This window comes from Acinonyx jubatus, chromosome E4 (genome assembly GCF_027475565.1).
Source record: "Acinonyx jubatus isolate Ajub_Pintada_27869175 chromosome E4, VMU_Ajub_asm_v1.0, whole genome shotgun sequence".
Lineage (NCBI taxonomy): Eukaryota > Metazoa > Chordata > Mammalia > Carnivora > Felidae > Acinonyx > Acinonyx jubatus.
In genome coordinates this window covers 53145271-53158341 of record NC_069395.1, presented here as the reverse complement: position 1 = coordinate 53158341, position 13071 = coordinate 53145271, and the positions used below count along the sequence as shown (strand labels likewise).

Here is a 13071-nt window from a genome sequence, read left to right as displayed (position 1 = left end):
TTCATTTGTAACAAGCCATGTGACTGGCGCAGAGCACGGCAGGTACTGCCCTTAACCCAGTATCCACTTACCCCGTACTTTTCACTAAAACCGCCCAGATCATTATTAAGGGTGGCAGAGTGAGATGCCAGCCAAAAAATCATCTTAAGGTGAGAGGTTTAGGCACATGACCGTGCTGGCCTGGGATGAGGTCCATTCCTGACTCAAAGGCAAAACCTCGTAAAGAGAAAGCTCCTTGCCCTCCTGGAAAGCAAATAGGATGCCTGGAGGTACAGATGTCACTTTGCCACCCTGGGGATAAGGCACAGGCCGAGGATGAGGAGGCTGCAGCCTAGTCCGTGATAACTTACTTCCTCAACCAGCTGCACCCATCCCTTTCTGCCTATTTCTAGATGTTTTGTTACTATAAGAAAAATGAAGCCTTTAATTAGACTAAGTCACAGGGATGGAAGGTATAGTACAGGGAATATCGTCCATGGCGTTAGAGTAGCATCGTGTGGTGACAGATGGTAGCTATGCTTGTGGTGAGCACGGCGTGACGTCTACACTTGTCCATGTTGTGCACCTGAAACTAATGTAACCATAGTGCATCAACTATAATCAAAAAGAGAAAAAAATGAAGCCTCTGTGGTTCAGTCACGGTGGCCAGGTTCCTACGTGTGCAGCCACATCCAGTATTTGCTGACACTCAGGGGATCCACAGTCCACGCTGAAATACTGTCCTGTTGTGGCAGGTGTCCAAAAGGTTCTAATAAATAGGCTGACTTTTTGTCTTACGTTTTCTTCTTATTCTTACCTCTCTTAGGGTTTTCCCTAGAGTAGAGCATCAAATATCCTTTCGAAATCTTGTTGAAATGAAAAGGCATAATGGATTCTAAATAATAAACAATCAGACCATAACATTCAACTTTATTTGACTTTTAAAAAGAAACTGAAAAGTGATATCAAACAGTATTATGCAATGCAAGACTATTAACCTCTCCTAAACTTTGCTTTCACCAACTAAGGTTAGAGAACATAGTTCCATTTTTCAACATATACTAAATTGGGGAGGGAGGGAATAACTTTTCACTGGAAAATGTTAGGGGGTCATTAACAACAAATCAAATTATATAAGTTGTATGCTTCAGTCAGTAATATATTAAGTGTACAATGCTTCTGATTACTTGAATTCTCATAAATTGCTCTATTTGGTTTCATTTGGTAGGCCATGAATTATATTATCATCCTGAAGAATTTTGAACATCTCAAGTATAATGCAACTGCTTAAAGTTAGAGCTTTTCCAGCAGCTCAATTGCTTGTGAAATAAATACAGCAGTATTTATTAGCCATTTCAGCAACTTCTGAGTAACCTCCTTGCCAGGTAATCCTTCAGCACGTGAGCCAGGATATTAGCTCAGTCTTTTTTACCTGACTCCACATATCACCTTAGCACCATTAGTATTCCTTTTTAAAATAGGGTCCAGTTTCCAACTATAAAGGAAAGTCAAAAGCAAAATATTAGACTATGAGCATTTCAGGAAAAAACATGAACTATCAAAATGCAATCAGAAAACTTAACTGAAAATTCACATTTTATTATCTGGAACGTTTCCTCTAAAAGATCTTACATATTAAGGGCTTTGAGAGATCAGTTACGAGTAAATACATATGCATCTCTGTGCTGTCAAGCATCATCTTGGAAAGAGATACTACATTAATTCACTAAGAGTAGTCAAACAAAGATGCACTTCAGGAAAAGAGAAATGTCAGGAGTTGAATTCCGGGTAACTCTGTGACTGATTCCCAGGTAACCAGAAACTTTGTCCCTAAATCACAAGGAGAAACTTTTTAAAATAATGGGGCCTGGAAAAGAACAGTGAAAATGAGGAGTCAATGAAGCCAATTACTTGACCCCCCATTAGGTTTCCCATTTGTGAAACAGGGTCCTTCCCCATTTGTGAAAGAGGGTCCTTTCCCGTTTAGGAAGGCTGCCTAAAAAGAACTAAGTTGCTCTCTTTAAAGGAACCATTAATCACACATTCGGTCAATGCAACTCTCCTTCCCCCAACAAACACTCTGCACACCACTCTGACGGTCGTAAATGACAGTGCGGGCCCCGAATTTCTGTTAAAAGGGTCTTAGGAGGACTCCTTGGTTGGAGATGTGGTGGCCCAAGGGTCTTCTCTTGAAGCCGCGCTTACACAGCATACCATTTTCCCTCAGAAAACGTTTTTACGTGGAGTGACTTCGCAGCTGGGAGACAGAGGGTGCTGGAGGCCGCTGAAGCCCATCCTTGGCCCCATTCACTGCTCCCTGGCCCACCACTGCATTCACCTAGTGCCCCGTCGCCCTGTCAGAACAACATTCTCCTCTACTGTGCAGGGGGCTTGGGCCCAAACGACCTCTGTTAGGGGCCCTGACAGAGACTCCTTGAGTAACTAGGCCTACAGACAGGTCCCCCACTCCCCAGACTTCCCTCCACTCTGTCCTGGCCTGATGTGACCAGCCTTCCCCCCTCCTATTCCAGACATGGACTTCTCAAAATTTTCCAAATTAGCCCTGATTGCTGAGGAGAGTAGGAAAAGATGTCAGGGCAAAACCTAAGTGACTCTCCATAATAAAATGGCCTGAAGTCTTCTATTTTATCTTAAAAATTCATGCAAATTTGTCATCCTACTCCATGTGTGTTTTAATATAAAACATTTTAAAGAAGCTAATGGTTAAATGAGTTTCCTCTGTTTAAAAGAGCACCAAGTAAAACTCATACTCTAGGAAGATGCCCTGGATGAGCCTGTGGCTGCACATCCCCCGGGCACAGCACCCACATCCTCAGGGAATACACACTCCACACGGAGAGGCACAGGCCTGTGGATGCTAACATCTAGTTTGTGCGCATGGCATGACCCTCCCCATCCCTAACCCATAGATCCCTACTACTGAGCTACTGGGAAGGAGGTGCACAGGGGGAAACTGAGCCAGAGCGTGGGGGCAGCCTGGGGGAAATCACATCTTCCAGAAACATTCTATCATTTTCATCTTTAAATAATTCAGGTGAGGAACGCCTGCGTGGCTCAGTCGGTGAAGTGCCCATCTTTGGCTCAGGTCATGGTCTCACAGTTTGTGTGTTCGAACCCTGTGCTGACAGCTCAGAGCCTGGAGCCTGCTTCGGTTTCTGTGTCTCCTTCACTCTCTGTCCCTCCCCCGCTTGCACGCGCTCTCTCTCTCTCTCTCTCTCTCAAAAATGAATAAACATTCAGGGGCGCCTGGGTGGCTCAGTCGGCTGAGTGTCCGACTTTGGCTCAGGTCGTGATCTCGCGGTTCATGGGTTTGAGCCCCACATCCGGCTCTGGGCTGACAGCTCAGAGCCTGGATCCTGCTTTGGATTCTGTGTCTCCCTCTCTCTCTGCCCCTCCCTTGCTCACGTTCTGTCTCTCCCTCTCTCTCAAAAATAAATAAATATAAAAATTTAAAAAAATTTTAAAAATGAATAAACATTCAAAAAATATTTTTAATAATCCAGGTGAGTTTTATCCCAATTTTTCTAAATTAATGAGCTGCCACTATGAATCTCTTTTCTTACCACCTACATTTTGCTACTTGGCTTCACAATTAATTGATTCCAGCTATGTGGCTTAATATTCACAGTAAGACAAAATCTAATCCATGTGTCAAGTTTCTTACCTCCTTTTTTCTCTTCCAATTATATTCTCTGTGGGTCGTTCGAAGACCAGTGTTGACTGAACCAATCCAAATACATGCATCAGACAGAAAAACTAAATTAGGAATTTAAGAGTAAAGGTAGCAGAAGAATATTCTGAAATGTCAATTTGCTTTCTCTCAGTAGGTCTCCCTTCCCCCCCTTTCATATGAGCTCTTTACTTTCTTCCCTCAAGGGCGTTTGCTCTTAGGGTCCCCAGAACCTAATGGAAGGGCTGACAAACTCAAATGAGAACAGGGAGGTCACATAAAAGAGGCAGGCCATACCTAAAACAAGAGGGTGAGATGTGGACTGTGGCAAACTGCACATTATCTGCTTCCCCCACAACCAGCTCTGAATGTTGCTACATACAGGAACGAGGCCCAAGTGTTAGCAGACTTTCTGAGTTTTTCAAGAAAAGCTCAAAATCTGGATTTTTTTTACGTGAAATTTGTCGATGTTCATCTTTTGCAACTTATTCTAAATTTAAAAAATTTTTTTTAACATTCATTTTTGAGAGTGAGAGAGACAGAGTGTGAGGGGGGCAGGGGCAGAGAGAGTGGGAGACACAGAACCAGAAGCAGGCTCCAGGCTCCAAGCTGTCAGCACAGAGCCCAACGAGGGGCTCAAACTCATGGACCACGAGATCATGACCCGAGCTGAAGTCAGACGCCCAACCGACGTAGCTACCCAGGCACCCCTGCAACTTATTTTAAATTTTTAAAAGAAAACATATATGTGGGCCCAATCCAGTGCACTGACCTACAATTTATGATTCTCGTTCCAAATTCATCGGGAAATACAGCATGATATATTATCCTCGGTCTAAAAGTGATTGCAGAGAGTCCGAAGAAAGAGAGAGGCCTACAGGCCCAGGAACAGAGGAGGACATGTACCCTGCTTCTGGCAGTGCTAAGATCTCTGACTCAAAAGCCCTCGGGGTGCCCCAAGGGGGCCTACGCTAGGCCCTGAGCTCCAAACCCTAGACCCCAGTGCCCCAAGAGTGCTGTGAAAGGCAAACTGAAGACACTGTGAGGGCTAGGGGTAACGACTATCTCAGTGTTAAGCCAGCTTGGACAGGAGAGCTGGGAACACAGAGAACTCCCCCAAATCAAGTGCTGCACGTGACCCCAGAACAGGGCCTAGAAAGTAAGCTACAAGAATGCCTGAGGTTGAATTTGCTGCTAGGGCAGAAGTGGAATCACTTATTGAATGTCTGTCTCTCCTCCTCACAAGGGCAGACACCTGGTTTGGCTTGCTCACCGCCTAGCGCTTGGCACAGTGCCCAGCACACGATGGGGCTGCGTCTTACAAGAATCGTGCAAATGAGAAATGAGGTATAAAATATTAATAAAATGCACTTTCTGCACGCAGGTTGAAATCATGTAAGCCCCTCCCCCCGAAGTAACAATTCGTGAAGAACTGCATAACCTGTAAGCTAGCAGATCATGCGGGTCAGAAACACCAGGATGGTGCCAATTAGAGACGCATATTAAGGCTGCCTGGTTCCGAGCTCGGGCAGTTGGGGAAATGAAAACACTGGGCTTGGCAAGGCAAGGCAGGGGTGCCGAGCACTACGTGAAAGATTTCAGCGCATTTTCTCTAGAGCAAGGCCTTGCTACCTCATCTGCTCAGTAATATTGCTTAGCCCCGTGATACATGCAGCGGGGCACTAATACACGTTTAGCGATTGTCATTAGGTCGTAACTATGGAAGCGCACCTCAAGCAAGAGAACTGAGTTGTGGCTGCGACCGGTTTGGAGTAGTCAAAGAGCCTGGCTCTCCACCCCTGGACGCACTGTGAGAAAGTCTATGCCCGCCCCATTCCTGCTTTACCCCCAGCAGCACGGTGGGTCTCCAGCCCGCCAGGACGGGAACAGAGTACCACACAGAAGCTGCTCTACACCAGCTGTGAAGGAAGGGACGGGAGAGAGAAAGGCTACCTCAGCGTCTGGAGGACTCAGGTGGCCTCCCAGAAGTAACATGGAGGCCAGGGTGGGCCCAAGGATGGAGACTGGTGATAAACCCACGCAATACCCTCAGATCATTTTCTTAGAATTAGATGAATGTTTCATGGTTTTCCTATCACGGAAAGGGCTACTCCTTACCCATGACTTTGGAGTCATTGGTATTTTTGGCAGGCTTGGATGCTTGGATAACCAGCAGCTTGCTTAAATCTGAAGTTCCCTGAATCTAAAGAAGAAAAGAAGTTAGTCAAAAGAGGAGACTTTGATCTCTAAGCTGGCTGCTTCCTAACCTTTTCAAAGAATATAAGAAATAAGCCAAAACTCAGAACTGGGCTTCAACCCTAAGCTCTCTATCTTTTTCATTTCAAATCCCCTCTAACATGGTTTCATGAAGTCTTGGCCCAGAAAATTACCTTTTGCACATTTACAATTATCAGGAAGGAATTTTCCACACCTTACTTGTAACCAGACTGGAAATTCTGTTTGGGAAAACAGGGAAACCCCCAACATACACTCAATTGCTTTTATCCCTACATGGATGTCCAAGGGCTCAGGGCCCTGCCGTCCCAGACAGCAGGACTGTCTTCTTTTCTCAGAACTTTTGCCCTGTGTGTCCTCCAAAATTTGCTCTCCCAGAAGGCAAGTAGGGTGCAAGTAACAATTATAACTATCGTTTCTAGATACCAGGTCCCCTCTCCCTCGATCCTCACAAGAACCTCAGGAGATGGCCACAGCTGTTATCCTAACTTCACGAATAGGAAACTGAGGGTCAGAAGGCAGGTCACCTATGGCTCACACACTGGTGGGCACAAGGGCCAGGCTTTACACCCAAGTATGCCTGATCCCAAACAGCTCCTGCTGTTCCCTGCCTCACTCCCACCCCCCACTTCAAAGCTAAAGCGATTTTCATTTTCTATTAGAAAAGCAGTTAAATTACCGTCATCCTCGGAATTGCTGAGAGGTGCAAAATAATAATGTTGTGAAAGGGACGATTGCACTTTTTAGGAGGTTTACCAACTTTTCCGAGACATACATTTTTCATTTAGTTAACAACCTCTCATTTAATAAATGAACCGGCAGAAAGGGTCTCTCCTCAAGAGGAGAAATGTCCTACCCGATTAAGGACAGGTCAGCTCTTCTCACTCCCTCTTCCTCCTCCCCACTCCTGTGCTCCACCTTCCTGCCACCCCATCCAATCACACCTTTGGTGTTCACACTCTTCTCCCTCACAGATCCATGGAATGGTGCTATCCAGGGCCCACTGTCAAGGTATGCTCACAGCCCCTCACGTGGCAACAAAGTGATGTGGCCCCTACTCAACTTTCTTCTTACTAACCAGTGCAGACCCCTTCAGAGCCACACTAGCATATGGTGTCGTTTCCTCTGTGTGAACTAAGGAAAAATGTCTCCTGTCCTTTGGGAGGTACAACCCTACTCCAGGGCAAATGGCTTGGCAAGCAGAGAGCAGGCAGATTCCAGCTCTCAGTTCCGCCTCGGGCACACTCTTGTGTAGGGCCCAACCCTCACAACTGTACATGGGAAGCCCTAAGCATGCTCTGACTGTTTTGTTAAGGACGGTAAGAACTACAGGTTAAATTTCTTTTTAGGGTGGTCAGTTGAGTTTTAAAGTCACTTATGGGGCACCATGGAAAGCAAATGACTCTTTAGAAATAACGGTCCTTACCTGCTCACAGGTTTTAGGCAAAATGCAAGGTGCAAGATATTGTACCTCTGTCTTAGTATCAATCACACTGCCATACACAATAATAACGAATTTCATAGTCATATTATCGATGACCATTTCATTATAGCTTGATAAAGTCTCCACATATGCCAGATTGAACGCCGCACACTTCTGAAACTCTAAGTTCTACAATAAAATGACATTTTTTCTATGAATCATACCAGATGACACATGGAATCAAGAAGAAAGCAAACTCACTGATTTACAGGCTTGTCAAAAGGCATATAGACCCTAAGACCAACAGAAATAATTTATTTAGAGTTCAGAATGGCCTCTGACAAGATTATAACCCAAGAGTTTTTACATCATTACTACTAGTGGCCCTGGATATGGATGCCAGCCTGATTTACAGGCTGGCATGACCTCTCAATCAGCCTCAGCAGGGTGGTCAGCTATGCTTTGTGGATTCAGTTTTACCAAGCAGTAAGCAAACACCCCACTTAACAAGTGAACAAACAATAGCAAAAAGCTAAAACAAAACAAGGCAATATACTGAGTCTGAGTCATACTTCAAAGCTCAGAATTGTAGTCCTCAGAGCTGGAAGGGAGCTATTATGTATGGGTTGACTTGTGTCCCCCCAAAATTCATATGTTAAAGTTCTGACCCCCGGTACATTAGAAGGTGACTTTGTTGGGGCACCTGGGTGGCTCAGTCACTTGAGCGTCCAACTTCAGCTCAGGTCATGATCTCACGGTTCATGAGTTCAAGCCCTGCATCAGGCTATGTGCTGACAGCTCGGAGCCTGGAGCCTGTTTTGGATTCTGTGTCTCCCTCTCTCTCTCTCTCTCTGTGCCCCTCCCTGGCTCTCACTGTCTCTCTCTCAAAAATAAATAAACATTAAAAAATTTTTTAAATAAATAAAGAATGTGACTTCATTTGGAAATAGGGTCATTGCAGATATAATTGTTTAAGTTCACATGAGGTCATACTGGAGTAGGATGAACAACTAATTCAATATGGCTGATGTCCTTAGGGAGATTTGGGAGCTCCTGGCTGGCTCAGTCCATAGAGCATTCAGCTTTTGATGTCAGGGTCTTGAGTTCAAATCCCACTCTGGGTATAAAGCTTACTTTAAAAAAAAAAAAAAGGCCAGGGGGAGATTTGGACACAGGTACACATACAGGGGGACTCCATGTGGGATGAAAACCGCCATCCCCAAGTCAAAGAGGAGGCCTGGACCAGATTCTCCCTCCCTCATACCTCTTAGTAGGAATCAACCCTGCCAACGCCTCGATTTCAGATTTCTCCTCAAGTACTATGAGACAATACATTTCTGTTGTTTAAGCCCCCCAGGTTGTGGTACTTTGTGACAGCAGCCCCAGCAAACTAGTACACCTGCTTAGAGGTCAGTCCCATGGTAGGAATCCCCTGGACAGTGCCCTCACTCTGTGCACAGCTATGTGACCCTGCCCTCAGACCTTGGTCCCTAATGGGCAGACTGAACACTTAACTGCTGAGAGCAGCAGCTCACCTGGGGCATGAAAAGCATAAGAAAATTAGCAAATATCCAAAATTTTACAAGGAGAAAATCTTTAAAAAATAAGCTTTTTTGTTTTTTTTAATGCTTGGGTTTTTTTTTTAAGTTTATTTATTTTGAGAGACAGAGAGTGTGAGCAGGGAAGGGGCAGAGAAAGAGCGGGAGAGAGAGAGAGAGAGAGAGAATCCCAAGCAGGTTTCACACTGTCAGCGCAGAGCCCAATGCGGAAGTTTGAAGCCACGAACCGTGAGATCATGATCTGATCCAAGATTAAGGGTTGGATGCTTAACCACCTGAATCACCCAAGCTCCTTATTTTGGCTGTTAAATGCATGTAAATTTTGAGTTCTATGATTTAGAGGAGGGTTTGCAGCATAAGCTTATCAGTGTTTCTAAACCTCTTTATATAGGTTCTAAAAGTCTTAATTGCCTAGTTCTTTGATGGGAAAAGACTAGAAGGAGATAAGCCAAAGTGTTAGATAGAGATTCTCTGGGGGAGTAAAATCAGGCTAGAAGGTTATTACTATTTTCTTATGTTTTGTATCTGTATTTTCTAATTTAGATAATAAATATGCATGGCTTTCAAATTGTTTTCTTAAAAAATGAAAGGAGGGGCACCTGGGTAGCTCAGTCGGTTAAGGGTCCGACTTCAGCTCAGGTCATGATCTCACGGTCCATGATTTCAAGCTCTGCATTGGGCTCTGTGCTGACACCTCGGAGTCTGGATCCTGCTTCAGATTCTGTCTCCCTCTCTCTCTGCCCCTCCCCCACTCATGCTCTGTTTCTCTCTCTCAAAAATAAATAAACATTAAAAACAAATGAAAGGACATTCACCTTATTATTGAGTCAAATCTGACTCTGTACGCTTTCAACCTATTGGTCTTAATTCTCTCCTCTGGAGTTTCATACTAGACCCTAAACGTGTCCACCTTCTCATGAAGAGGCAAAGCAAAAGGAAAGGAGAAGAATCTAAATCTTTTTGCCCTTCCACTAAAATTTTTCTGAAAATTATTGCCACATAGTAAAGAAACATGACTTCCTTAGCATGACATGCTAATTTTTAAAGAATTTTTTAGAGTGGTTTTAGGTTCACAGCAAAACTGAGAGACAGGTATAAAGATTTCCCATATACTCCAGCCTCCACATGTGTATAATTTCCCCCACTATCAATATCCGGCACCAGAGTGGTACATTTATTACAACTGATGAACCTACACTGACACATCATAATCAGCCAAAGTCCAGAGTTTTACTTTAGGGTTCACTCTTGGTGTTGCAAATTTTATGCATAAATGTGTAATGACATGTATCCATTGTGATAGTATCATGCAGAGTGGTTTCACTGTCCTAACATCCTCTATTTATTCCTCCTGCCCCAACTCCTAGCAACCACTGATCTTTTTATTGTGTCCATAGTTTTGCCTTTTCCAGAATGTCCTACAATTGGAATCATACAGTGTGTAACCTTTTCTGGTGGCCTCTTTCACTTGGTAATATGCATCTAGGTTTTTTTTTCCATGGCTTTTCACAGCTTGACAGTTCATTTCCTTTTAAAAATGTTTTAAAAATCTTTTAATGTTTATTTTATATCTTGAGAGAGAGAGACAGACAGACAGACAGAGAGACAGACAGACAGAGAGAGACAGAGTACAAGCAGGGGAGGCGCAGAGATAGAGGGAGTCACAGAATCCGAAGCAGGCTCCAGGCTCTGAGCTGTTAGCACACAGCCTGACACGGGGCTTGAACCCACGAACCGTGAGATTATGACCTGAGCTGAAGTTGGACACTCAACCAACTGAGCCACCCAGGCGCCCCAAGTTCATTTCTTTTTAGCACTGAATAATATTCCATTGTCTGGATGTGCCACAGAGGAATGAATTTATCCATTCATCTACTAAAGGACATTTTTGTTGGTTGTTTCCAAGTTTTGGCAATTACAAATAAAATTGCTATAAATATATGTGTTCAGATTTCTGTGTGAATATAAGTTTTCAACTTCTTTGGGTAAATATCAAGGATACTGATTACTGGATCATATGGTAAGAGTATGTTCAGTTTTATAAGAAACCTCCAGACTGTCTTCCAAAGTAGCTGTACCATTTTGCATTCCTACCAGCAATGAATGAGAGTTCCTGTTGCCCATATCCCCACCAGCATTTGGGGCTCTCAATGTTCCAAATGTCGGCCATTCTAATAGGTGCATAATGGAATCACAATGTTGCATTTTTCTGAGGATATATGACGTAGATAGAACGTGTTTATTTACCATCTGTATATCTTCTTTGGTGAGGGGTCTGTTAAGATCTTTGGCCCATTTTTTAATTGGGTTGTTTGTTTTCCTATTGTTGAGTTTTAAAAGTTATTTGTATATTTTAGGTAACAGTCCTGTATCAGATGTGTCTTTTGCAAATATATATTTTCTCCCACTCTGTGACTTGTCTTCTCATTCTTTTCAGACGTGCGAATCTTTTAACCCAACATTCATATCCAGTCTCATTTTACTGAGATGCAACAAACATTGTTGAACTCTGGTCTGTCACTTTCCCAGTTCCTAACTTATAATAGGGGCTCAAATAATTATTAAATAGGATATAAATATGGATTGTAAATTATGCCAATGCTATTACTTGTTGGAGAAAAAGTTCCTAAAAGAGGCTCGGTCACCCCAATAAAGATTTTAAAAAGACAGTAGATTCATATTAACATAGGTAGAGGAGACTATAAGAAACACCACCCCAGGGATGCCTTGGTAGCTCAGTCGGTTAAGCATCCAGCTTTGGCTTGGGTCATGATCTCACAGTTCGTGGGTTCGAGCCAGCACGTTGAGCTCTGTGCTGACAGCTCGGAGCCTGGAACCTGCTTCGGATTCTGTTGAGAAGAAAAGCTAATAAAAACAAGATAAAAGGGGCCAGCCAGATGTCTGAAGCTGGATACTCCCCTGCATACTTTTGGCTTCTGCAATCTTGTTTGCCTCCTGTGTCCATGAACTGCGCAGATAGCACCACTGATAAGTGCCCCCTCCCCTTTGTCTTTTGTCTCTCAACCTGCTACCATCCCAGCCATAATAACAGGCTGATGCCAAGGTTCAGGGCTCAGCTTTTGGAGGTGACTCCGCTGGGCCAGGACCAGTGCGCGGTAAATAGTCTTTTCCTGATTCCCCAAGTGTGCGTGGCTTGTCTCTTCCTGGGCACCAAGTATTTGCTGTCACACTGTGTCTCCCTCTCTCTCTGCCCCTGTTTGTGCTCTATCTCTCAAAATAAATAAACACTAAAAAAAATTTTTTTTAAAAGAAAGAAACACTACGCCAATCAGTCCTCACTCAGATCATTCAAAAAGCTGCATAAAACAAGCACCCAGTCCAAAGAGGAAACTCAATTAGCATCTACCTGGGTCTGAGTAGATTGGCTCATAATGCCAGGGATTTTGAGCTTGAAAGCAGAAGTCATTATGTTTTTGTATATTAGTGAAAAGGAACCATTATTTCCTCCAGAAAACTGCTATTCCTCTTGTATTCCCCATTGACAGAGTTTAGAGCAGTGTTCTCATCCCTGGATGCACATTCAAAACACCCGGGGGCTTTTTTAAAAATGCCAAAGCTCGAAAGCACACACAAAATATAAGTTCCTAGTTCTTGGGAATCTGCCTATTTCATATTTGCTGAATCTGTTTTTTTAAGGCATGACTGCAGGTAGCCTGGAAAATCAGCTGTGACAAGAGAACTGAAGATCTGCAGGAAGTCAGAACAAGTGTGGTTAAAATTCTAGAATCTCATTTTAGAATATCAGATACAACCTTCCTTTCTGTCTCTGTCTCAAAAATTTGATATGCATTTCGTAAAAAGTAAATAAAAGTCCATTCATATTTTAATCCTATAACTTACCTCATCAATGAGACTTGATTCAAAATACTGATAGGCAATACTGAGTGCAAGCTTTAGCCATATTTTATATTCCAAGGATGGCCAGAAGACATCAAAGCCTTCATACAAATCCTCCAGGGAGATAAAGCAGGCCTGAAACCACAAGATATCGAGCAGCAAGCTTGATTCACAACTAAATTATAAGGCCATCAGAAGACAAGGTGCCTATAGATTTAATCTTCACGTGACCCCTTACAAAAACCATCAACTCTAGTAAAATTATGACACTCTGCCATTTAAAAGCATTGTACTGTGGAGAAATTGTTTGCTATATGTAAGATGAT

At 43.4% G+C, this 13071-nt stretch overlaps 1 protein-coding gene across 4 annotated transcripts in view; it reads right to left on the bottom strand.

The window, feature by feature from the left end:
- Positions 1–344: 344 nt before the first annotated feature.
- Positions 345–13071, bottom strand: part of SLC9C2 (solute carrier family 9 member C2 (putative)) — an 86029-nt gene continuing 73302 nt past the window's right edge. For 3 of the 4 annotated variants that reach the window (XM_053209453.1, XM_027046310.2, XM_053209455.1), the window contains 5 exons: positions 12749–12880; positions 7332–7517; positions 5789–5873; positions 3665–3720; positions 345–1474 (listed from right to left, as the gene is read on the bottom strand). In XM_053209453.1, the coding sequence (XP_053065428.1) occupies positions 1439–1474; positions 3665–3720; positions 5789–5873; positions 7332–7517; positions 12749–12880 (495 nt within the window). In that variant the 3' untranslated portion in view covers positions 345–1438. The remainder of the gene's footprint in view (positions 1475–3664; positions 3721–5788; positions 5874–7331; positions 7518–12748; positions 12881–13071) is intronic. The other variant, XM_053209454.1, reaches the window with a different exon arrangement.